At 39.3% G+C, this 27,659-nt stretch overlaps 1 protein-coding gene and 2 long non-coding RNA genes across 4 annotated transcripts; 1 reads left to right on the top strand and 2 right to left on the bottom strand.

Annotated features, from left to right (window-relative positions):
- Nucleotides 1-1,173: 1,173 nt before the first annotated feature.
- Nucleotides 1,174-8,384, top strand: LOC134069256 (uncharacterized). Its single transcript, XR_009936797.1, has 5 exons — nt 1,174-1,846; nt 2,554-2,818; nt 5,227-5,284; nt 6,616-6,715; nt 7,249-8,384. It is a non-coding gene; the product is annotated as an uncharacterized LOC134069256 (long non-coding RNA).
- A 3,058-nt stretch (nt 8,385-11,442) lies between these two features.
- LOC134069041 (uncharacterized) lies at nt 11,443-19,133 on the bottom strand. 2 transcript variants are annotated; one of them, XR_009936755.1, is made up of 5 exons: nt 18,999-19,133; nt 18,421-18,497; nt 17,787-18,043; nt 11,934-12,017; nt 11,443-11,831 (listed from the first exon to the last, which is right to left on the bottom strand). It is a non-coding gene; the product is annotated as an uncharacterized LOC134069041 (long non-coding RNA). The 2 variants fall into 2 exon arrangements; XR_009936754.1 differs by lacking the exon at nt 18,421-18,497.
- Nucleotides 19,134-20,156: 1,023 nt separating this feature from the next.
- LOC134068625 (hatching enzyme 1.2-like) lies at nt 20,157-24,152 on the bottom strand. Its single transcript, XM_062524311.1, has 7 exons — nt 24,084-24,152; nt 23,911-23,992; nt 23,667-23,807; nt 23,449-23,566; nt 20,699-20,877; nt 20,469-20,550; nt 20,157-20,325 (listed from the first exon to the last, which is right to left on the bottom strand). Exons 1-7 carry the CDS (start codon nt 24,150-24,152, stop codon nt 20,157-20,159), a joined length of 840 nt encoding a protein of 279 aa, XP_062380295.1.
- Nucleotides 24,153-27,659: the final 3,507 nt, after the last annotated feature.

Raw genomic sequence — 27,659 nt, 5'->3', positions numbered from 1 at the left:
CTAAGCGCCAGCACATACGTCAGGGATGTAAAAGCCAATTAGGGCAAAGTCCCGAGGTCATGAAGGCAGGGTCTAGGCCAGTCTGTGCTCCGCAGTACCTGGAGAGAAACTGCGCTGCTGCGCAGCAGAAGCTTGCTCCCGCAATAAGCTAAGGCCATGTGATATCGACTGCAGAGTCGTAAATACGCCCATCTAGGCCATCGTGGACAGATTAACCACGTGCATGTCGTGCTGCGCAGTTCTGCTCGATGCTGCGCCATCACTCACCAATTATCTCATAATCACATGACGAACAATGTGAACAATTGTCTGAGTGGCGATAACTGACCTAGCAACTTTTTGTATTCAGGTATGCCATCTGTGTAGCCTGGCCCCGCCTGACTATGTACATCCGCTCATTTACATTTCTAGAGAGTCTGGTCTCCAGGCTACCACCCGTGGCCCACCTCTCCAAAACTGATATTGCAAAAGCTCCTATGCTTCAGGAATTCGGAGATCTCTTTCTACAGACTGCTGTTGGTGCATTATCGTCATATATCGGAGCTATGATCATGATGCTGCAATAGACGCATATTTAAGTTGTTTATTATTGCACTTCTCAACTGTAGGGGGACCCAAAGAGCACATCTTCTTTAGAGCTGCTTGAAATCTTTCAGTAAAATCCAATCTGGCTGGTGATGTTTTAACATTGGGAGCTTGAGTAGTAACATAGGTATTGTTTTTTTTTTTTTTTTTTATCAAATCAATATTTAGAAGGGATAACCAAGCATTGCTTAAATATCTTCCTGTTTGACTGCTTCTCTGTATTGTACAGTGAATGTGTTGAGAAAAAGAACAATTTGTATTGTTTTTAACATGTCTCCAGATAGGGACAACACAGTTTGTGTGGTATGAACTGTTGGATAAAACACAGTTTGTGTTGTTAGGGATATAGTGGAGGCTAAACAAAGTATTTCCAACTCTGAAATATCAGAAATAGCGTTTATCCTCCTCATATTAGAGTTTATCCACCTCTCAAAAGAGTTTATTCACCCATTACTAACTTTTAACATCAGAAATCACATTCACATACACTGATCAATACTCCAGTAACCATGTAATACCACTGGCAATGTTATGACAGCCTGATCTCAAAACGTATTTAGTACAAATGTGTACGAAAACACAGTACACGTTAATTCGTAAAGCCGTTTACTAAAGTAGCCGAGCGGTCGGTTTTGAGGGGGATCGGTTTTTGTAATTTCCCAGCCCAGTGACGGGTGATGTTATCTTAACTTGGTAATTTCAGTGAGGCATTTAAATGATTCAAAGGCTATTTTCAAACAACATTTAGGCTACAAACCATCAGAACGGAACACAATTTAGTTGAGCAGCCTGATCTCACCAATAAAGGAGTAAAATGACACGCCGGTTTCTTAAATTGGCGTGTTATTTGACGCATTTCATGCTTTTGGCGTACAATGTCACGCTCTTAAGCGCCCACATAGCCTACTTCCAATGTATAGGGAAACAGCGTGTCTGTCCATTTACGCCAGGCAAAATGCTAGAACGTTTTAGGGATTTTCATGTGTCCAACGAAGCTTTCTCTCGAAACCTTTTAATGTTAGTGAACGGTTGAATGTCAGGGTGGGGTAAGCCCATCGGACATTTATTTGCATGTTTCATTTAATCAATAATAAACCTTTACTTGTGTAATTCCTGTACACCTGTCAATCTTGATGTGCCAACAATGACATTTTGATCGATTGCACATGTCTAGTGGCAAAATTCGTCATTCGCTCCAGCTGATTGCTGTCATGTGACACACGCAACCACAAGAAAACGGAAGCGAGACGAGCCATGTGGGGTAAGTTGTTAAGCGATGTAAATGTAGTAGCCTAAATAATAATGTTGTTGTTGTTGTTGTTTCGAAGAAATAAAGGCATACTTGTCTCCTGACCGACCAAAGCTCCTTGTTAATGCTGTAAAACGACTAGAATCACGCGAATTTAGTGCAATTTCTTATTACAACAATGTCTTGAGTGTAAAAGGCGTGGGCATACATGATAATTAGCCAAATAAATCATTGTTCACGACACTTTATGGTTAAATGATCGAAATGAGTGCGATGGCGATATAATCCTACTTTTCCATTAGTTGACATGGTCTTTGACATTAAATTAAGCTGGTCAGTTTCATGTAATAAGCTGTATTTGTGAGTCTGGGTAATTCATGTGACCAAAAATGTTGTTAGGCTAACGTTTTTCTGGAAAAAAAAAGCAGGACAACATCATTCCCATCTCCAAAATATTGCATTTTTGCAGTATAGGCTACAATGCAGTTTTTAATGTCCAACGTGCTATGTATTTTCCTGCATAAGAACTACTCCTGCAAAACAGTGTTTACACTGGAAGTTGTGGAGTTGAGAAGCCTATTCTAGTATTTGAATGACAGTTTTACTCTTTTCTCACCTATACTAAATGTCTATGAATTGCAGTGATAAAATTGACAGGTGCAATGTTTTCTAGACATATCTTTGTCTTTTTTTGTTTTAATTTCATTATGTTTTCACAGATCCTTGCTCCTGATATCCTGAAGTATGGCTTGCATTTCATTATATGACTCCAACAGTACACTCACAGAAAGGAGAGTGGTGTCAAACTACAAGACCGCCAGCATGTAAACAAGGCCTTTGTTTGTCCTTGTTTGGCTACTCATTTGTCTACTTCCTGAAGAGGCTGAAGCATGCTGGCATTGACACCTCAGTCCTTGCTTCCATTAACAGTTGTGTTATGGAGCATATCGTCATATCATGGTCTACTGCAACGGCAATTGGCAGGTATTTTACATCACTTTTACATTACTTTTACTGTCATACCGTATTTAGAAAATAGTCATGATCCCCCATTCAAAAAAGAAAAACTTTACTTTGTTGATATCAAAACTTACACCTGGCTTGACATAGTTGGATTGGCGTTAGTGAAACGAGTTGCGCAAGGATGACCAGACAACACTATTCACTTTATCACTTATCTTAGATGTCTTAATTCTGCTTTTGTGAAACCCCTCTGCTGTTGTGGTCTGTTGTTGTTGTTGTTGTTCTGTGCTGTATGTGTTGTTGTTGTGTGCGCTGGTAGTAACGTTGTTGTGTGTTGTTTTGGTGGGCTGATGGTTGTTGTAGACTGTTTTTGAAAAAGAACACTAACTGTAGGCATATAAATGCTCTTGGATGGGGATATTTGTTGTTGTTGTGTGATCGTTGTTGTTTTTGTGTGATCATTGTTGTTGTTGTTGTGTGATCGTTGTTGTTGTTGTTGTTGTGTGATTGTTGTTGTTCTGTGATCGTTGTTGTTGTGTGATCGTTGTTGTGTCATCATTGTTGCTGTTATGTGATCATTGTTGTTGTTGTTGTGTGATCCTTGGGCCTATTGCACAAAACTAGGATAAGGGATTAACCCGGGATATCTTGGTTATCCTGGCTCAATTTATCCGTGATCCAGTTGCACAAAAGCGGGATAGGGGGCAGCAGGATATGTTATGGTATAAGTTACCATGGCGATTTATTCTGTGGAGCTAGCCTGCTCCTGACCAGGCTAACATCCAAGATAAGTTGATTCTAATGGTAATTACATTATCTGATTGGTTCAGCTAGCTGTCATTCAAATGAGACCTCCACGTGATTTTTTTTAAAGAGCTGTAGATTCCATTTATATATTATTTGCTACATGCATTTACTCGCAAAACACAGCAGAATGTCTGCCTAATACCATATGGATGTCATTTAAATTATGGTGGCCTTATAATTAATAACATAGCCTACTCGTTGTTTGCTTCTTTTTTGACAGATGTTTGATGAATAGGCACTGTAGGCTAGTTGATTGGAAGTGGAGGGGACATTTTTCGAAGGTGTTTTCAACTAATTCGGCTTTTAAGACAAATTAAGATACTTTGTGCATCTTTGCGGTGGCAAAGCGCTTCCTTAATGACGTTGCGTGCCGAGACAAGGAAGCTCTCACATGTGGGTGCATACGTACATTTGCATTCAGTTGATCTGCCACACCTACTCCCGCTATGTAACAGAAATAATCATGATCCCCCATTCAAAAAAGTAAAACTTTACCTCGTTGTTAGTCTATATCAAAAGCGGATGTTCACTTTGTGTGCATGACGCTATTTTTCGCGTCTTTTTTATTCCAACCGCGATTATTTGGGGGAGAAACGAGAACGCGCACATACACCGAATAACTTACACCTGGCTTGATGAATCCGTGTCTGCTCATCCTGGATTGGTCTTTGTGCAACCAATTCAGCCGGTATGCTCTTGTTTAGGATTCAGTGATCGCGGCTCAGTAACTTATCCCGGATGTCTTAATTCTGCTTTTGTGCAACGGGCCCCTTGTTGTTGTGTGATTGTTGTTGTTGTGTGATCCTTGTTGTTGTGTGATTGTTGTTGTTGTTGTTTTTTGTGATTGTTGTTGTTGTGTGATTGTTGTTGTTGTTGTGTGATCGTTGTTGTTGTTGTTGTGTGATTGTTGTTGTGTGATTGTTGTTGTTGTGTGATTGTTGTTGTTGATGTGTGATCATGTTGTTGTTGTTGTTGTGTGATCGTGTGATTGTTGTTGTTGTGTGATGTGTGATCGTTGTTGTTGTTGTGTGATAGTTGTTTGGTTGTGTGATAGTTGTTTGTCATCATTGTTGTTGTGTGATTGTTGTGTGAAAGTTTGGTTGTGTGATAGTTGTTTGTCATCATTGTTGTTGTGTGATCGTTGTTGTTGTTGTGTGATTGTTGTTATTGTGTGATCCTTGTTGTTGTGTGATTGTTGTTGTTTTGTGATTGTTGTTGTTATTGTTGTTGTGTGATCGTTGTTGTTGTTGTTGTGTGATTGTTGTTGTTGTGTGATCGTTGTTGTTGTGCGATCGTTTTTGTTGATGTGTGATCGTGTTGTTGTTGTTGTGTGATTGTGTGATTGTTGTTGTTGTGTGATGTGTGATTGTTGTTGTTGTTGTTGTTGTGTGATAGTTGTTTGGTTGTGTGATAGTTGTTTGTCATCATTGTTGTTGTGTGATCATCGTTGTTGTTGTGTGATCGTTGTTGTTGTTGTTGTGTGATTGTTGTTGTGTGATTGTTGTTGTTGTGTGATCATTGTTGTTGTGTGATCGTTGTTGTTGTTGTGTGATCGTTGCTGTAGTAGTGCTTCAGTGACGGTCTTTTCATGTTCTGTGTGTTTTGTTTCCCTCTGTTTGCAGGCAGTGTGCTGTGAGGACTGCTGCCCTGATTCATACAGAAGAAGTTCCAAGCCCGCAAGTAAGTTCACTCACTTATTAGCGAGGTTAACGAGGTATGTTGCGCTCAAAGCCAGGATATGCTGTGACACGAAAGTGGCTCTGTTTAGCGTTGCGATATCACCATGGTATCTTATGCTCACAACTAAACCTGGTCATAGTTTATATACAATTCTGCAAAATATTTACACTTAACACGCATTCACCGCATGGGCTATTTTTTGACAGCACTGTTCCCCATTCTTATTTATCACAGTGGTATTTCCCCGCACTGTGATCTGACTGTTTTACTCCTCATAGGAGTTCATTATCATGACTTGTTCGAAATGGGCAAAATATACAGCTCTCGCTCGTGGATTCTCCATGTTGTAAAGGTGATTGAACTGTCGCTAAATTCCCCGGACAACGGACAACTGGTGCGGACAACCTGTGGGGTATCCTACGAAGCAAGTTAGACAAATCTAGGTTATCTAGACATATCGAGGCTGCACAAAGCCTTAACTCGGGTATTAAGTTAAGTGATCCTACGACAGCGGTATGTGATAAATTTGTCAAACTAGGCTTTCAGCTCAGATCTGTGCGCGTTCTTGTGGTTGGGGTGATTTTGACCAATCGGGAAACACGGAGACGCACAAGACAGCCTAGGTTTAAAAACGATTACTTCCGCATTTATGAGCGGTAGCGAAATCTAGGGTGGTCTTTTTTAGTGTCTAACCTATAACATCAAAAAATCGATGGTCATCAGATATTGTATGGTATGCATGTCCATGGTAGCGATTCGGTATCTGCATGCGCAACATAGTTAAAAGCGGCTTCGAGTTTCAAAATGTTTGAAGAGGCGGAGCTGCTCCAGTAGATTCTCACACGTGAGATGACTTCGTTTTTCAAGATAATTGATTGGTCAGTAGTCAGTAGGATTAGTCAGAGGGCGGTGATTTTTCACGATTTGAGTTATAAGTTAGCACATAACCTGCTCCCGACCAGGTTTGGTTGCGAGCATAAGATACCATGGTGATACAGTGACGCTAAAACAAATCCACTTTCGTATGACAGCATACCCTGGCTTTGAGCGCAACATGCCTCGCCAAGCCACTAATCGAGCTTCGTAGGACACCCCACAGGTTTGACAAATTCAACCCGTCAGTGAGCTTTGTGATACCACTCATCTCTGATTGCGACTTTTGTATTTGTCGATCCAGGTTATGTTCAGCGAGATTCATAGTATACCCCACTGGTAGAGACACACATACATACACTCATACACGTAGAATCGCATATAGCATTATATTATGCGTGCATGTATTTGTGTCTGTAGCTGTTTAGTTTATCCCCTCCTTTCATGTGTTTATGTAGTGGGCTCCATCAACTGTCCAGGGTGAAGTCGGTCTGTACTGATTGCACTACCTTCTACTTGATGATGTCTGGTAGCCGTGGCTACTGCCCTCAACCTGGTGTAAGTGTTTGTGTGTTTTGAATGTAATTTTTTTGTTCCATAGTGAGGGCTGTAGGGTATGTTATTGAGCATGCTCTAATTTGTTTGTCATATATGTGCTATTTAATGCATTACTCCAGAAAGTAATCATGATCATTACAGTTACTTAAATAGTCCTCTTTATTAGAAGATTTTAAAAGCAAGTTTCTTTGAAAACAGAACAAAGTACACATCTGCATTACTTCTAAAGCCCAATTCACACCAAAGAAGAGTTGCAGCGGTGTGAATTAGAGGTTGCATGGAGTTGCAAGCTGTTGCAAGCCGTCTCAAAGCATTCAACATGTTTAGTTGCAGTTGCAAGGTTTTAGAACTTCACCGCTCGGCTCGGCTCGGCTCGTCGCGAATCTTTGGTCTAAACCCTGCTTAACTATTGCACCTGACTTGTAGGCTGCTAGTGTGGGTTTGCTTTTATTTGTCACACAAAACTGAGTAGTTTGCATTGATTATATTCATGGACAGGGTCAATTGTAATATATGCATTTTCTCTTTTACAGACACTTGACACTTGACATTTACTGCCAAAAGGTACCATCAGAGCACCTCTCTGCAGGACATCTATACCAGAAGAGTACAGAGGCCCAAAATATTTCAAAAGACATTTCACACCCTGACCATGGACTGTTTAAACCACTGAGGTCAAGCAGACGTCTCTGTTCCCACATGGCTAGAACAGACTGAGAAGGAGTTTCTTTCCTGAAGCCATCTGCATCCCGATCACACATAACTCTTTAAACTACATTATATAGACTTGCCATACTGCACTTACACACACTGCTCTGTTTACCACCTGAAAAGATTGTTGGTGCAATGTCTCAGGTTTTGTTCAAATCATGTCTACTGTATATCAAGGATGGTTCCCAAAATCAACGCCTGTTCGCCAGGCTCATTTTCTGCAAGGCCCTTGATTTGGGGAAAAGTGTGAAAACCAGTGACATTAAGGGTATGAACTTCTTTTTGTACACATTTACATACTATGGGTTATTAATGTTGTGCCAATATTTTAGCTCTCCATATATAATGTTGACACAAAAATATGTTTACAAGGCCCATAGTATCACCAGTTTTGCACCGTGTTCCTTATCTAGGGCCTCATATAAAATTAATGGGTATACACTACAAACAACGGTCCAGTCATACTGAGAACATGTCTGTCTTTCATCTTCCACCAAGTTTGGACAAGCTAGGAACAATATTTTTTAAATATATCAATGCCTAAAGATGGCCTCCAAGATAAGGAATTTCTGAGAGTGAAAATGATACAAAATCAAGGGTTAAAAGGGGTATGGAATTATAAAATTGAGCAAAAATATTTTACAGGTCTTGGTTTTGGGACTTAAAGGTAGTCAAGAGCAAAATCTGAGACGGTGCAGCAACTGTTTTCCTGGATTTTATCTGACTTCAAACAGAATGACCACCCTTCCCTATCGTTAAATTACATGTATTTCTAAATCCTTCTTTCTTTATCCTGTACACCTCTGCACAGGCAAGTTGAGAAGCTGAATGCCAGTTCTCTATGTATTTTACAATGATATCTCTGTATCTGACAATTCCTTGAATCCTTGACAGAAGGCTCAATTTTGTATTGTGATATTTTGTGATGTCTACAGAAATAAAAAATACTTGTTACCGACTTGTGTTGTTTTTCATTTTTTTACATCATTTTGGCATCATTTGCAACTCATGGACATGTACACATTGGGTTGGCATTTCTAAGTATAGTGTTGTAGACTGATTCAATTTGGCATGTAACATCCTTGGATAACAAAATATGTGTGTGGAATGGAATCGTCAACCCTCACATATTCACAGACTATAGTACTCCCTTCAAATCCTTTTTTTCCATCTTTAGCTCCGCCTCCTGGAAACACAGAAGTAGCTAAGCCTCAAATGTGACAAACTATTTTGTTTTTACCCCCTTATCCAGCAAGCCCACAGCATGGCAAAGCGTAGTGTTATAGTGACGCCCCCTGGCAACCATCCCTATTACCCTAGCAACGCCCTAGCAACCACCTTTTCAACGTCAACGTAGCAACCAGCATAGCAGCCAACATGATTACCACCATAGCAGGAACCAGCATAGCAACCGCATTATTTTGCACAGCAACCACCATACGTAGCGTAGCAACGCCCTAGCAATCATCTCAACGACCCTAGCAATGTCCTAGCAACCAGCTCTACAATGTCAACCTAGCAACCACTAAAGCAACCAACATGATTACCTAGCAACCACCATAGCAACCACTTTATTTATGCATTTTGGCCTATTGGATGTTGCGTTAATGCAGATAACTTTTGATCTGTGTGCCTGATTTTCAAAAATAAGGTACTGTTGCGACCCTTTTGGTGATCTCCACCTGATGAAGCCCACTCTTGCAATTCCTCAGATACCATTCTAGTTGATTATAACTGGTGTAACCTTATCAAGGCCTGTCTAACTATGCAAATCAAGGACATCTATACCTAGGGTTGGTATTTGTAACTTGTATACCCCTTAGACTGATTAAATTTGGCATGTGACATCTGTATATGACACTAAATATGAGTGTGTGATAAAATCACACATCACATATTCACAGACTCTATAGCGCCCCCTAGAAATCCAATATTTCCTATATTTGGCTCCGCCTCCTGGCAACACACAAGCCACTAGCTGTCTCAAATTTGACATACTAGTTTGTTATCATCCCCTGTACCAAAATATGTGCCACATGCTGGCACTATCTTGAGTTAACTGGTGTAATCCTATCAAGGCCTGTCTGACCTATGCAAATTATGACCATCTACACCTAGGGTTAGAATTTCTAACTTACATACCTCATAGACAGACTAAATTTGGCATGTGACATCTATGTATGACATAAAATAAATGAGTGAAGTAAAACCACACCTCACATATTCACAGACTCTATAGCGCCCCCTAGAAATCTAGATTTTCCAATCTTTGGCTCCGCCTCCTGTCAACACACAAGCAGCTGGAGGTCTCAAATTTGACTAACAAGTTTGTTATCACTCCCTGAATCAAAATATGTGCCACATGTCAACATTTCATGAAACAATGAGTGTGACACTTACTTAGGCCTATCTGGCCAATATGGGTGTCTGAATTGTAGTTTCTGAGTATGTCCAGAGCATCAAACTTGCCAAGGCAGGTAAGGTCAGTGAAATTGGGTTTATTTCAACACAGCATACCTCTGTGTATCATAATCAATCAAAATATGGATGTTTTAATGGTTTGGGTATGATTTAAGAACTTTTGTGTATCAACTTATGTGAAAAATATGCTCTCCAACGTCAATTTCTAAAGCTGTCTTGTGGATCAGAATTCCCACAGCATATAAGATGAGTGAAATTGGGTTCATTTCAGTACAACACACCTCTGTGTATCATAATCAGTCAAAATATGGATGTTTTAATGGTTTGGGTATGATTTAAGAACTTTTGTGTATCAACTTATGTGACAAATATGCTCTCTGAACATCAGTTTCTGAAGATGTCTTCTGGATCAAAATTCCCACTGCGCATAAGATCTGTGAAATTCAGTTTATTTCAGTACAGCACACCTCTGTGTATCATAATCAATCAAAATATGGATGTTTTAATGGTTTGGGTATGATTTAAGAACTTCTGTGTATCGACTTATGTGAAAAATATGCTCTCTGAACATCAGTTTCTGAAGATGCCTTCTGGATCAAAATTCCCAATGCACATAAGATCAGTGAAATTGGGTTTATTTCAGTACAGCACACCTCTGTGTAACATAATCAATTTAAAAAAGGATGTTTTAATGGTTTGGGTATGATTTAAGAACTTTTGTGTATCGACTTATGTGAAAAATAAGCTCTCTGAACATCAGTTTCTGAAGATGTCTTGTGGATCAAAATTCCCACTGCACATAAGATCAGTGAAATTGGGTTTATTTCAGTACAGCATACCTCTGTGTATCATAAACAGTCAAAATATGGATGTTTTAATGGTTTGGGTATGATTTAAGAACTTTTATTTATACACGTATGTCAAAAATATGCCCTCTAAACATTTGTTTTTGAGGATGTGTTGTGGATCAAAATTCCCAGTGTGTAAGATCAGTGAAATTGGGTGTATTTCAGTACAGCACACCTCTGTGTATCATAAACAGTCAAAATATGGATGTTTTAATGGTTTGAGTATGATTTAAAAACTTTTATTTATCAACGTATGTCAAAAATATGCCCTCTAAACATCAGTTTCTGAAGATGGTTCATCAACTTGTGTGCATGCAAAACTGTCTGAAAACTCAACCGAATAGCTGTCTAGATGGTACTTTTTAAGGCAGTCACGTATGTCAAAACTGACCGGCAAATCATGTTTATTTATCACAAAACATGTGAAATGAGAAACAGGCACAAAATGGGTGTTATGAGGTGGTTGGTTCGATTCATCAACTTGTGCGCATGCAAAACTGTCTGACGATATAGCCAGAGTGCAGTCTATATGAACATAACTGTAACCCTAAGGTGCAATCAAGGCCTGCCTGTCTATGCAAATCATGAACATGTATGTTTACTAAGACATAGCCTACAGCATTCAGATGAACTTGTGTATCTTTTACAACATGTACACATTGGTCCGAACAGCTCTGGATCGAGCATAGTTGACGGTGCAATTCCAGACCGTACTTCCCGACCTGAAATGTTGTGGGAAGGGCTAAGTTTGGCTGGCACCCAGGTGAAATGAATGTAAGAATAAAAACTGAAATGACAAATGAATTAAATTAATGCCTTTATTTTAATTGCATTGCAGTATAAGTAAATTGTAGAGACACTCAAGTAAGGTGCATATATTTATACAGTATATATGAAACATAAAAGCACAACTTCCCACTCTGATTTCATGTATTCATTGTTATCCTTCTTTATAATCTGCCGCTGCTGCTGATGGCGTTTATAGTGCTGGTGGTGCTGCTCCTGCTGCTGCTGCTGCTTCTGTTGTTGGTGCTGCTCCTGCTGCTGCTGCCTCAACAAACAGCTGATCATTGACATGACTCCTTAGGCCACCAAGGCAGCCTGTATTCCTCAGCATATTTGGGCCTTGATAAACCCTGAATTAGTGTTGAGGTAGAAAGGTGTTAAAGTGTAATCAGACACAGTAGTCTGCATCATTTCTTTACATTTCATTTCTTTACATCTAAAGACAAACATACCACTTGACATGTGTCTATTTATGTAGAGGTTAACCAGCTCGGTCATCCGCTCCTCTGTCCAAAAGGCTTCAAGATGGTTTGGACCTAAATAAACGGTAACAGAAAAAATGCCATTACCATTCTGTTTGTGTCAATATAATTTCTATCATAACTCAGGGCCATACTAAAATAACTGTTTTCTGAAAGCTTGTCAGTTATAGATGTGATTTAACATACATTAGAACATATCCCACCTTCCTGCAACCTTTGGACAACATAAATCTATACATCATTCTATTCTGCATACTGGCGAACGAGGTACACATATGATACGATTTGAGGTCCAACTCAAAGGCAGAGCAATTTCACCTAACCAAACCATATATTTTCTGAAAGCTTGTCAGTTATAGATGTGATTTAACATACATTACAAAATATCCCACCTTCCTGCAACCTTTGCACAACATAAATCTATACATGACTCTATTCTGCATACTGACGAACGAGGTACACATATGATACGATTTGAGGTCCAACTCAAAGGCAGAGCAATTTCACCTAACCAAACCATATATTTTCTGAAAGCTTGTCAGTTATAGATGTGATTTAACATACATTAGAACATATCCCACCTTCCTGCAACCTTTGCACAACATAAATCTATACATGACTCTATTCTGCATACTGACGAACGAGGTACACATATGATACGATTTGAGGTCCAACTCAAAGGCAGAGCAATTTCACCTAACCAAACCATATATTTTCTGAAAGCTTGTCAGTTATAGATGTGATTTAACATACATTAGAACATATCCCACCTTCCTGCAACCTTTGCACAACATAAATCTATACATGACTCTATTCTGCATACTGACGAACGAGGTACACATATGATACGATTTGAGGTCCAACTCAAAGGCAGAGCAATTTCACCTAACCAAACCATATATTTTCTGAAAGCTTGTCAGTTATAGATGTGATTTAACATACATTAGAACATATCCCACCTTCCTGCAACCTTTGCACAACATAAATCTATACATGACTCTATTCTGCATACTGACGAACGAGGTACACATATGATACGATTTGAGGTCCAACTCAAAGGCAGAGCAATTTCACCTAACCAAACCATATATTTTCTGAAAGCTTGTCAGTTATAGATGTGATTTAACATACATTACAACATATCCCACCTTCCTGCAACCTTTGCACAACATAAATCTATACATGACTCTATTCTGCATACTGAGGAACGAGGTACACATATGATACGATTTGAGGTCCAACTCAAAGGCAGAGCAATTTCACCTAACCAAACCATATATTTTCTGAAAGCTTGTCAGTTATAGATGTGATTTAACATACATTAGAACATATCCCACCTTCCTGCAACCTTTGCACAACATAAATCTATACATGACTCTATTCTGCATACTGACGAACGAGGTACACATATGATACGATTTGAGGTCCAACTCAAAGGCAGAGCAATTTCACCTAACCAAACCATATATTTTCTGAAAGCTTGTCAGTTATAGATGTGATTTAACATACATTAGAACATATCCCACCTTCCTGCAACCTTTGCACAACATAAATCTATACATGACTCTATTCTGCATACTGAGGAACGAGGTACACATATGATACGATTTGAGGTCCAACTCAAAGGCAGAGCAATTTCACCTAACCAAACCATATATTTTCTGAAAGCTTGTCAGTTATAGATGTGATTTAACATACATTAGAACATATCCCACCTTCCTGCAACCTTTGCACAACATAAATCTATACATGACTCTATTCTGCATACTGACGAACGAGGTACACATATGATACGATTTGAGGTCCAACTCAAAGGCAGAGCAATTTCACCTAACCAAACCATATATTTTCTGAAAGCTTGTCAGTTATAGATGTGATTTAACATACATTACAACATATCCCACCTTCCTGCAACCTTTGCACAACATAAATCTATACATGACTCTATTCTGCATACTGACGAACGAGGTACACATATGATACGATTTGAGGTCCAACTCAAAGGCAGAGCAATTTCACCTAACCAAACCATATATTTTCTGAAAGCTTGTCAGTTATAGATGTGATTTAACATACATTACAACATATCCCACCTTCCTGCAACCTTTGCACAACATAAATCTATACATGACTCTATTCTGCATACTGAGGAACGAGGTACACATATGATACGATTTGAGGTCCAACTCAAAGGCAGAGCAATTTCACCTAACCAAACCATATATTTTCTGAAAGCTTGTCAGTTATAGATGTGATTTAACATACATTAGAACATATCCCACCTTCCTGCAACCTTTGCACAACATAAATCTATACATGACTCTATTCTGCATACTGACGAACGAGGTGCACATATGATACGATTTGAGGTCCAACTCAAAGGCAGAGCAATTTCACCTAACCAAACCATATATTTTCTGAAAGCTTGTCAGTTATAGATGTGATTTAACATACATTAGAACATATCCCACCTTCCTGCAACCTTTGCACAACATAAATCTATACATGACTCTATTCTGCATACTGACGAACGAGGTACACATATGATACGATTTGAGGTCCAACTCAAAGGCAGAGCAATTTCACCTAACCAAACCATATATTTTCTGAAAGCTTGTCAGTTATAGATGTGATTTAACATACATTAGAACATATCCCACCTTCCTGCAACCTTTGCACAACATAAATCTATACATGACTCTATTCTGCATACTGACGAACGAGGTACACATATGATACGATTTGAGGTCCAACTCAAAGGCAGAGCAATTTCACCTAACCAAACCATATATTTTCTGAAAGCTTGTCAGTTATAGATGTGATTTAACATACATTAGAACATATCCCACCTTCCTGCAACCTTTGCACAACATAAATCTATACATGACTCTATTCTGCATACTGACGAACGAGGTGCACATATGATACGATTTGAGGTCCAACTCAAAGGCAGAGCAATTTCACCTAACCAAACCATATATTTTCTGAAAGCTTGTCAGTTATAGATGTGATTTAACATACATTAGAACATATCCCACCTTCCTGCAACCTTTGCACAACATAAATCTATACATGACTCTATTCTGCATACTGACGAACGAGGTACACATATGATACGATTTGAGGTCCAACTCAAAGGCAGAGCAATTTCACCTAACCAAACCATATATTTTCTGAAAGCTTGTCAGTTATAGATGTGATTTAACATACATTAGAACATATCCCACCTTCCTGCAACCTTTGCACAACATAAATCTATACATGACTCTATTCTGCATACTGAGGAACGAGGTACACATATGATACGATTTGAGGTCCAACTCAAAGGCAGAGCAATTTCACCTAACCAAACCATATATTTTCTGAAAGCTTGTCAGTTATAGATGTGATTTAACATACATTAGAACATATCCCACCTTCCTGCAACCTTTGCACAACATAAATCTATACATGACTCTATTCTGCATACTGACGAACGAGGTGCACATATGATACGATTTGAGGTCCAACTCAAAGGCAGAGCAATTTCACCTAACCAAACCATATATTTTCTGAAAGCTTGTCAGTTATAGATGTGATTTAACATACATTACAACATATCCCACCTTCCTGCAACCTTTGCACAACATAAATCTATACATGACTCTATTCTGCATACTGAGGAACGAGGTACACATATGATACGATTTGAGGTCCAACTCAAAGGCAGAGCAATTTCACCTAACCAAACCATATATTTTCTGAAAGCTTGTCAGTTATAGATGTGATTTAACATACATTACAACATATCCCACCTTCCTGCAACCTTTGCACAACATAAATCTATACATGACTCTATTCTGCATACTGAGGAACGAGGTACACATATGATACGATTTGAGGTCCAACTCAAAGGCAGAGCAATTTCACCTAACCAAACCATATATTTTCTGAAAGCTTGTCAGTTATAGATGTGATTTAACATACATTAGAACATATCCCACCTTCCTGCAACCTTTGCACAACATAAATCTATACATGACTCTATTCTGCATACTGACGAACGAGGTGCACATATGATACGATTTGAGGTCCAACTCAAAGGCAGAGCAATTTCACCTAACCAAACCATATATTTTCTGAAAGCTTGTCAGTTATAGATGTGATTTAACATACATTAGAACATATCCCACCTTCCTGCAACCTTTGCACAACATAAATCTATACATGACTCTATTCTGCATACTGACGAACGAGGTACACATATGATACGATTTGAGGTCCAACTCAAAGGCAGAGCAATTTCACCTAACCAAACCATATATTTTCTGAAAGCTTGTCAGTTATAGATGTGATTTAACATACATTAGAACATATCCCACCTTCCTGCAACCTTTGCACAACATAAATCTATACATGACTCTATTCTGCATACTGAGGAACGAGGTACACATATGATACGATTTGAGGTCCAACTCAAAGGCAGAGCAATTTCACCTAACCAAACCATATATTTTCTGAAAGCTTGTCAGTTATAGATGTGATTTAACATACATTAGAACATATCCCACCTTCCTGCAACCTTTGCACAACATAAATCTATACATGACTCTATTCTGCATACTGACGAACGAGGTGCACATATGATACGATTTGAGGTCCAACTCAAAGGCAGAGCAATTTCACCTAACCAAACCATATATTTTCTGAAAGCTTGTCAGTTATAGATGTGATTTAACATACATTACAACATATCCCACCTTCCTGCAACCTTTGCACAACATAAATCTATACATGACTCTATTCTGCATACTGAGGAACGAGGTACACATATGATACGATTTGAGGTCCAACTCAAAGGCAGAGCAATTTCACCTAACCAAACCATATATTTTCTGAAAGCTTGTCAGTTATAGATGTGATTTAACATACATTACAACATATCCCACCTTCCTGCAACCTTTGGACAACATAAATCTATACATCATTCTATTCTGCATACTGGCGAACGAGGTACACATATGATACGATTTGAGGTCCACCTCAAAGGCAGAGCAATTTCACCTAACCAAACCATATATTTTCTGAAAGCTTGTCAGTTATAGATGTGATTTAACATACATTAGAACATATCCCACCTTCCTGCAACCTTTGCACAACATAAATCTATACATGACTCTATTCTGCATACTGACGAACGAGGTACACATATGATACGATTTGAGGTCCAACTCAAAGGCAAAGCCATTTCACCTAACCAAACCATATATTTTCTGAAAGCTTGTCAGTTATAAATGTGATTTAACATACATTAGAACATATCCCACCTTCCTGCAACCTTTGGACAAAACAAATCTATACATGACTCTATTCTGCATATTGACGAACGAGGTACACATATGATACGATTTGAGGTCCAACTCAAAGGCAGAGCAATTTCACCTAACCAAACCATATATTTTCTGAAAGCTTGTCAGTTATAGATGTGATTTAACATACATTAGAACATATCCCACCTTCCTGCAACCTTTGGACAACATAAATCTATACATGGTTCTATTTTGTATATTTGTTGAAAGGCAAAGCAAATTCACAGAAAATGTATGGCTCAGGAAGGACATGCCGTAATTCCTATGAATTGACATCTAGGGGCTATAGGCTTTCAGAAAATATATGGTATAGGTGGTCAATTCAGCTGACCCTTAATAGTATAGGCCAAAATGTATCAACTGTACAGTAGGTTTCCCAATCTACAATATGGGCCTATATTTAGTGTAGCAACAACCATATGTACCATAGCCAAACCACAGTAAAGGTTAGGTAAAAGTGATGCAAAATACCTACCAATTGTCTTCCGTATCCACCTGCTGCAGTAGACCATGATGTGAGGATGCGCTCCATAACACAGCTGTTAATGGAAGCAAGAACTGAGGTGTCGAGGCTAGCATGCTCCTCTTCAGGAAGTAGACAAATGAGTAGCCAAACAAGGACAAACAAGGGTTTGTTGCTAGTTATCTTGTAGTATGACACTGCTCTCCTTTCTGTGAGTGTTCTGTTGGAGTCATACAGGACAGTATCATCAGGATATCAGGAGCAAGAATCTGTGAAAACATGATGAAATGAAAACAAAAAAGACATAAAGATTTGTCTAGAAAACATTGCAGGACCATAATCCTTAAACAACACATCAGGACACCTTCCTTTCCTTTTTCATTTTCATCACTACTGCAATTCATAGACATTGTATAGGTGAGACAAGGGTAAAACTGCTGTGGGTATTTATTCAAATACTGCAGTAGCCTATTGTAGTTCTTATGCAGGAAAATAATACAGTACCGGTAGGCTACTTTGGACATTAAAAGCTGCATTGTACTATTTGGTATGCTGAAGAAATGCACTATTTAAAAATAATAATAATAATAAAAAAACATTATTTAAAAACAAAATCAAAACAACAACAACATTATTACATGTTTACCCCACATGGCTTGCTCTCACTCTATGATGCATTTCCGTTTTTTGTGTGTGGCTGTCACATGACAGCAACCCACTGATCTATAAAATATACAAACATAAAGTGTTCTTTAAGTGATCAGTGCAGTAACCCATCACCCTCTTATATTCTTCTTCCTTTCCCGAGCGTTCGCCGCCTAATCTGCAGTTTAGATTCGATTGCACATGCCTGTCTGATAACTTTATCATTATCACTCGCTTTATGTATGGCAACATTGAATAAACGACGTGGTATATAATTTTGTATTGTCAATATAGCTCAATAACATACCACATGCAATTAAAATGGCCATAATGGCCATATCAATGCAAGATGTATGCGAAAATGACATATGTTTCTTATTGCAAGCTAGCATTAGCTGTTATTATTAGGGTATAACATTCTAGCTGGCTATCGACAAGATCACAGAGAAAAGCATATAGATGTGCAGCCGTAGCCAACTAGCCTACTTGTCACAATATAATATAAGAGCTGAGATGTTCATACACATTATTACCACGCAAATCTTGTCTGCTGTCACATGCAAGATGCAACCAACTCACCTTGCTGTCGTTTTCTTTTCGGACTTCGTTTCAATCCTTAGCTGCTCGGATATTTTCGTTTTGATTCGGCTGTTAACGTGTGGCAGCTGGGATGCGTTGTTCTCCATGGCCAAACAGCGTACAGTAAGACGCTAAAAGCCTTTAATGTGTAAAATGCATAAAATGCATGGTAAAATGGCACGCAAATAGCGTAAGTGGCGTACAATCTTACGCCAAGCCGTGAGATCACGTGACACCTCGCTGTGCTAACAATGTGCTAACAAATCTGACGGAGAAACACCTTCGCAATCATAAACTAGGATAACTCATGACTCATGCTTTCATTTAAGACGAGAAAACTGTGATATAATTTATCAACGTTTCAAAATTGTGGTTATTCATGACATGGAATACAGTAAATTATCCACTGTCGATACAATTAAATCAATAGTAAATTTCGTTTGAACCCAGCATCCAATATGGCTGAAAGATCATCGGAGAATGGGGGCGTGGTTCACAATGCATTAAATCGTACAGCCTTGTACGATCTATCGTGACACGAATTTTCGTACATGGTTATACTACCTTGACTTTGAGATCACGTTGGTTATGAACATTGGACAATAACCTCTACCATCATCATGTCTTGAATGCCTTTTTGAAAAAATCCAATACCGCATATGTCATAGTCTACCTTACCTTGATATCTTACCCACTTCTTACTTAAACACTATCCCTGGTGTCGTTATTATTTAATTGGTTGTTTTACTATGAGTACTGTAGCCTACATTTCTCTTACAATGTTGATCAATTGTTTAAGGTTATTGTTTTATTATAATGTACGTTGGTTTGGACAAAAGTATGTTGCAATTAACCATAACCATCTTGACCTAACCATGTAAATAGATATCTCTGCCATGTTACATGAATGTAGCAGCACAACAGCAGAATTAGTAAGTTGTTTAGGGTAATTTTATTTTCCAGTGATATCAACACAAGGGGAATAATGTTCACAATCAACAACCATCAAGGAAGAACTCATGCTCTGCCATCTCATCTGTTACTTCATATGGTGGTTCCACACTGGGACAGCATCAGTTTGAACTTCTCCTGTTAGGAAGAAGAAGGAATGGTCAGAATGGAATTTTATTGCAACTCATCCTTTCAGCAATCCCAAAGTTAGAGTTTCAAATACTCCGTATTATACATGAGGTCATACTCACAGCATCCATACAATTTGTTGATCCTCTGGATGTCAATGGAGGACATTCCTCGTCTCTGTCCAATTTTCACATTTGGGTTTGGAATTGGAGTGATTGTCTCCCTTCCATTGGTCGAGAAAGCAGTGCTATAGAAGAACATGACAGTCAGTGATATTAAACATTTGAGGAGCAGCATGCTTTTATTTTATTTTTTATTTTATTTACTAAACACAAGAGATGGCACAACTCTTGACAAATTATTCTTTTTAGCCGGGTGACATTTTCTTACCTCCCATAATGCATCACAGAGGAGTAGTCATATGGAGTGTTCAGGTTGTTGGTGTATTGTTTCTGAAAGTTGTAAACCATTCCTGCCAAAATAAGAATAAACAGAATTCATGTTGGTTATGACAGTTATTCCTATTTTTTAGGAATAGTTTTGTCAACATGTCCAAATATAAAAATTAACTCAAGACTACATGTTTAAGTGAAGAAATGTAAAAAGGAAACACAGCTTACGTCGGTTGATATTTTCAAAGTTGATTCTCACATGCTGGTCTCTGTCACTCCTGGTCTGCTCATGGTGGAAACCCAGAGCGTGGAGAAGTTCATGCTGAATGATGCCGTGGTAAACACAACCGTACCTGTTGAGAGAGACCACCTGTCCGCCTCCTGTCCTGCCAACCCAGATAGCAAAACTGCACTGGGACGGAACTGGGCCACATGTACCACAACATTCGGCACGGATCTTTATAATGGACCTGATCCGGCGTCCAAACGCACATCGGTCCAAAATTGTTTTGGATCTGTTTGACGGATTTGCGGCAGATATGAACTTGCACTCGTCCAGGTCCGTCCCAGATAGCAAAACACACCTACCACGCCATCCGGCACGGATCTGAATAGTGGACCTGATCCGACGTCCAAACGCACATCGGTCCAAAATTGTTTTGGATCCGTTTAACTGATCTGGTGGCAATAAGGGCTGAGACTGCTCCCAACAAACAAGATAACGTCCCGGCGATGATTCAGAGCTTTTTAAAAAACGTATTTTGTCACTGCGACGTAAAAAGAGGAAAAATCGAATTTCACCCAACTACCTGTTCACCGTTTAGCATTTGCGCCATGGAGATTACCCAAGTCAATCTGTCACGAAGCGTGTGGCGTTAGGATACTATTTGTGTGAGTGAAATAGCTGTCAATGTTGATAAGCAGTAATTGGCATGCAGTAATGATTTGCAATTAGGCCTACCGTCTAGTATTTCATTTCACACACTTATTTATCTTACCTGTGGGTGCGGCTTGGAGATTGATGATCACGTCCAGATGAATAATAATAAGATTAGTTAGCTGGATATTTATACCCGGTTAGGTCTAATACTTTCACGACTACGGTGTATTTCCCCCCTAATAAATTACTAAGTCAATGGTCATATCTGGTAATGTTGTTGTTCAAAACATCAGTGGAGTAGGTTAGCCTATAAGCTAAAATATCCCAACCACATTGTTTCAAAATTCAAAACTAATATTTGCAATGCATGCTGGGAAGCAGACAAAGCAAACAAACAAGCAAACAAAGTAGGCCTACACAAAATATAATTAAAGTTATCAGAGAATTTCTAGGTTATATTTTATATCTAAACCATGAGGTTTATAAAGTCATAAAATTGTGATAAGCATCCTTAATTCTTCTGCAAAGTTTTTTATAGTGGTGACCAGTTGGGGATGTTGTGAATGTCTGCTTAAAGTCATATGTGATATGGGACCTGCATTGCAGATCCGTACCACACACAAGAAGCGGACCCGTACCACACATAAGAGGCGGAACCGCATTGCAGATCCGTACCACACACAATAGAGCTCGGGCACACGACTTGCATTCTAGGAATATTGCCGCCATGTTGGTAGCGCACTGAACGTGATGTCCATTCATTCAGATGCAGAAGACAAGAAGCAGAAATATAGTATTAGCTGTGCTGTGCCCGCAAAGTTTTCACGTCATGATCCCGAGCCCTATAAGCGGACCCGTACCACACATAAGAGGCGGAACTGTATTGCAGATCCGTACCACACACAGTAAGCGAACCCGTACAGGTCCGCTTCTTGTGTGTTGTACGGATCTGCAATACGGGTCCGCTTATTGTGTGTGGTACGGGTCTGCTTCTTGTGTGTGGCAGAGCCATAGAGAGAGCAGAGAGAGTTGCGACACGCTTTGATGTCGCCGCCACGCGATCAAAAGTTCCAAAAAACCTGCGCTGAATGACTGAATTCCAGGAGGGTGGGATGTACTTCTAGATGCTGGAAGGTGTAATACATTAACTCATTAACTACTGACCAAGAGATTGGCTGTAAATAGTTCCAAAAGTCCTATAAAGAGGAAATAGCCTGGAAAAAGCACTGTCATTTTTTCCTACGGAGGTCTATGGGAGTGTCGCCACTCTGTTTTATCTACCGCTCTGTTGTGTGGTATACGGATCTGCAATTCATGGGTTTCATCAGGTCCCTTTCCACAGGTGTATAAAATGAAGCACCTTGATTATCAATGCAGACTGCATGGTGATTGATACACCTGTGCAAAGGGACCTGATGAAACCCATGAATACGGGTCTGCCTCTTGTGTGTGGTACGGATCTGCAATACGGGTCCTTTTATTGTGTGTGTGTGGCACGGGTCCTCTTATTCTGTGTTGTACGGATCTGCAATACGGGTCCGCCTCTTGTGTGTGGTACGGGTCCACTTCTTGTGTGTGGTACGGATCTGCAATATGGTTCCGTTTATTGTGTGTGACACGGGTCCGCTTATTCTGTGTTGTACGGATCTGCAATACGGGTCCGCTTATTGTGTGTGGGCCACATCTGGCCCACAGTCAGATACCGTAGGTCCGCTACATACGGATCTAAAGGCTTTCATGCGGATCCGGCCCAAAGGAAATTGCTATCTGGGAAGGTAAGAGTAGCACCTGAGAAAGATGGGAGGAAGAATTACAAAAACATTTACAATATGGCTCCATTAATCAACATTATTATTTAAATTTGTTATGATAAAAGTCCATGGTCCTCATCAAATCACAATTGATTGGACAGGCTAGCTAACGTTTCACATGCTATTAGATTACTTTTCACACAATAATCACCATTTCTTATTTTTGTTGATATTGTTTGACTAAAAAAAATTTGATAACAGTAAAAATATTGTTTGACTAAAAAAAGGTGATAACCATATAATCAACCAAGGAAAAACATTTTCAGCACACTGCTAAATCAACTCACCCACTCTTGTTCTCAATGCTGAGGTAGTCACGTTGACTTGAGCGAGGAACAAACTGCACACAGGTTTTGCTGCTGAAGGTCGCCATGGCATTTAGAATTTTCCTCACTTCATAGTAAGCTGAAAAACACAAATAATGGTAATAAATAATCAATGAATGTGCTTTAATATAATAAAAATGTGTACAATATATAATAGAATGCTAAATAAGTTCACTTACAGAATTCAGGGTTCACTATGTAAGGGACCTCAACTTTTCCATTAGCAGACCTCTTCCATAAGCAGTAATTGTTCCAGCAAGCCATAGCATTCCTGGTTTTTGGCACCACAAGATCTCCCTCAATTAGAAATTCACTGGAGGCTGAAAGACAACGTGTCATTTCAAAGTTTATTCACAGTGACTCCTCTGTAGTAGTCCTCAATTTATGGTAACTGTTCATTCATTTAAAGAATTAGAAACAAACCATTGTTGGTAGCCAAAATTTGTGTGGTCAAGTCCACACTGTCAGGTTCCTCTAGGAAAATGTCATCTTCATCAACGTCAGCCTAGAGACCAAAAAAAACGGTTTAAATGAAACAGAAGAAACCCACAGTTAACATTTAGAAGTGGAGTTCTAAATATCAGAGGTGTTCTTACCGTGACATGCAGAGCCTTGGACAGGCCCAGCAGCAGCACCAGAAGGGAGATAGAGGCTCTGAGGTCCATGTTGCTTCAGTGTGTGGAGATGCTGTGGACAGCTACTTCACTGGAGCTCAGTGTTTGAGACCCATCTCACCTGAGCTTTTATACAGCCCTCCACAGGTGTGTCTGCAGTGGGGTTTCTGCTGTCAGGGTCAGGTGTCTAATGGAAGCTCTTATGGGAGGATCACCACCGCTCCCACAAATTCAACAACTGAACTAAGACATACCATAACAACACGAAATGATGGTGGTTTTCATAGTTTTGATGTCTTTAGGTGTGTTGTTGCAACAGTAAACAAACAGTTTGAGATACTGTCCAAAATGTATCAGCAGAAAAATACCTCAGACTTGCTCTTTCACACTGTATAATCCAATAATAATAACTTCCAGATAAGTCTTTATTTATTAGATTAATCAGAGGATACATTTTACAATAATGTAATACTTTTCCGATATTGTAAATACAGTTGTGATGTAAGATAATGTATCCAACTCTAGGAGACACAGCAAATAAGCTAATATCCTAAAATGTTGGCATGATCTTCCACTGCACTTAATAGCACACGACTACAACTACTACTACTTCTACTACTACCACACACACACAGGATATTGTACCACACTCATAAACTACACTGACTGGAACAAAAAGGCACAAATACATTAAAACAGAGTATGTTTACATGGATGTTCATGTTCCTAGTATTGACCTTAATCAGAATAAGACAATATTGTGAATATGCTGTTTACATGGCAGTGTATTATTCTGAATAATATGTCTTAGCCGTTGAATACCAGAATATTAATGTCCATGAAAGCAAATTAGCCTTTGAGACATAAGACATCTCACTGTCTCTATCAGCAAGTTGCAGGAGAAGGGGAGACTTCATTTTCTTTATACGGCCAAGAAATGAATATGCACTGGTATGTTTTGCATCTTCTTCACTCAGGCATAGGCCTTGTTATGACCCTCTGTGCCCCTACAGGCCTCTCCTTGTCAGTGCACGGGCAGGGAGGGCTTGATTAGGTTAATTGTGTACACCTGCATTAAGACGTGGTTATATAAGGAGTTCTCCTCTCTTTCTCTTTAGGCACTTTTCTTCTCTCTTGCAGACACCCATTTAGACTTTCTTCTGCACTGCACTTTATTCTCTCTCTCCCCCTTATCTCTAATCTTTCTATTTTCCTTTGTTCATCATTTAGCCATCTAACATACTGACACTGCTATTGCATTCATGCATACGCCAACACTCATTTCCCCCTAGACACTTATGTTTGGTCTTACTATTATTATTGCTTAATCTTAATAAATTATAAATTGGAATTTTGTTGTCCGTTTCCCTTTATGTTGCGGTCAGTAAACGAGCCGGCCGTAACAGCCTACTAAACCTCTTTTCCACCAATTGGGTCCAAAGTTCTGTGGTGTCAGATTATTAACACAATTAACCGTTTAATGGTTTGTATATTGTAGTATTTATTTATTTTCATATTTATTTTATTTTATTTATATTGATTGAATTGACATTGTTGTTTATTATTGCTGATCTCAATACCAACTTTTTAAATTGTTTACTGTTAAATGTGATCATTCTATTCTTGTTATTTGGACAAAAGCATGTCTGTGGGATGGAGCGTGGAGTGTATGTCTGAATTTGTATACATTTATATACTATAGTATGAATTTAAAATTGACTTCTGTTTACATTTGTGGAAGGACTTCTGTATACAAGGCAGCAACATCAATATACTGTACTGTATAGTTTGAGAAAATAAAATATGTATTTAATTAGTAATTCTGTATTAATTCTGGACATGAAAAACAAGGAGTCACTTTTTAAAAATAAAGGCAATTGTTTTATTATTAAACATAATCATTACACAAAACTAGACCATAGTGCTGCCACTAACGACTAATTTTCTAACGATTAATCTTTCGACTAATTTTTCGATTAGTCGACTAATCTAAACGACTATTTTTCTTTAAAAAAATCAAGTTTTCGTTATTTTGTTGTGTCCATTTTATTTTTAACTCAACTGAAGGGCCAAAACATGACATATAGCCATAGATATAGATATGCTCATATCAATATCAGCCTACTTTTGTAGAGTTAATAACAGAATGAATAACATTACAGCCGTTAGAGACGGGAGACCAAAAATAAATAGGGGGTCAATAGCAAAACGATTAGTCGACTAAAAAAAATGGCATCGACTAATTTTCATAATCGATTAGTTCGATTATGTCGATTAGTCGCGGCAGCACTACTAGACCATATTTTTTTTTTAGACTGAAAAACATCTTTCAGTCATCAGCCTTGCAGACAGTCAGGAAGCCCATCTGTATGGCCAAATCCCAGATGCCAGGAATGGCATCCAGCTTCTCAACTGCGTCATTGGGAAGAACAATCCCCTCTGTGGCATCTTCCGCACACATCTCCTGCGTAGGCACATCCCAGCTCCTGTCATGGATGCTCCCTGTCTTCCCCTGGAGCTCTTTAGGGCACACTGACCCCCCTGCATGCTGGGGTTGTGCTCAGCCTTGAGCTCCCTGTAGTAGGAGGCCATATAGCGGTGGTGCTCCATCATTTACCTCCGCCAAGGAGGTATAGCTTTCATCAGGGACCGGCCGGCGTTTGTCTGTGTCTGTTTGTTTGTTTGTCTGTCTGTTAGCAAGATAACTCAAAAAGTGATGGATGGATATCGATGAGATTTTCAGGGAAGGTCGGACATGACCCAAGGAAGAAACGATTAGATTTTGGGAGTGATCCGTAATTCTGTCGGGATTCAGTTGGCGTTTATGTATTTAGCTTAGTGGTGTAATGGCATGGTAGAGTCCCTAAGCCACCCTAGGCCAGAGCTCTATCCCTGACTAGCGGTAGCAATAACACACATGCCCACCAAATGTGGCTCATTTTCGTGAATGTATCAACCACAACAGACAATGCGCTAGGTGGCGCTATAGAGTCCCTAAGCCACACCCTAGGCCAGAGCTCTGTAGAGCTCTATCCCTGACTAGCGGTAGCAATAACACACATGCCCACCAAATGTGGCTCATTTTCGTGAATGTATCAACCACAACAGACAATGCGCTAGGTGGCGCTATAGAGTCCCTAAGCCACACCCTAGGCCAGAGCTCTGTTTCTGACTAGCGGCAGTAATAACAAACAAGCTCACCAAATTTGGTTAATTTTTGTGAATGTTTGTGTCAACCACAACAGACAATGTGCTAGGTAGCGCTATAGGGTCCTTAAGCCACACCCTAGGCCAGAGCTCTGTCTCTGACTAGCCATAGCAATAACACACAAGCCCGCCAAATTCGGTTCATTTTCGTGAATGTATGTGTCAACCACAACAGACAATGCGCTAGGTGGCGCTATAGAGTCCCTGAGCCACACACTAGGCCAGAGGTCTGTCTCTCAGTAGAGTTATCAATTCCACAGGTAGCTGCCAAATTTCAAATGTTTTAGAGCCTGCCAAGTTGGTGAAAAGGGCCACAACGTGTCCGGTATGAGGATTCCACTATAATAATAA

Source organism: Sardina pilchardus, chromosome 21, assembly GCF_963854185.1.
Source record: "Sardina pilchardus chromosome 21, fSarPil1.1, whole genome shotgun sequence".
Classification (NCBI taxonomy): Eukaryota; Metazoa; Chordata; class Actinopteri; order Clupeiformes; family Clupeidae; genus Sardina; species Sardina pilchardus.
The sequence above is the reverse complement of the archived record's forward strand: the minus strand, read 5'-3'. Positions and strand labels throughout refer to the sequence as shown.

What these genes read in the sequence shown, in the direction of transcription:
- LOC134068625 (XM_062524311.1), bottom strand. Translation starts at nt 24,152, where the DNA reads ATGGACCTCAGAGCCTCTATCTCCCTTCTGGTGCTGCTGCTGGGCCTG. An exon ending in CATAGTGAACCCTGAATTCT is followed by an intron (nt 23,567 to 23,666) that starts GTAAGTGAACTT and finishes TGTGTTTTTCAG; the next exon opens with CTTACTATGAAGTGAGGAAA. An exon ending in AGCATTGAGAACAAGAGTGG is followed by an intron (nt 20,878 to 23,448) that starts GTGAGTTGATTT and finishes GTCCCAGTGCAG; the next exon opens with TTTTGCTATCTGGGTTGGCA.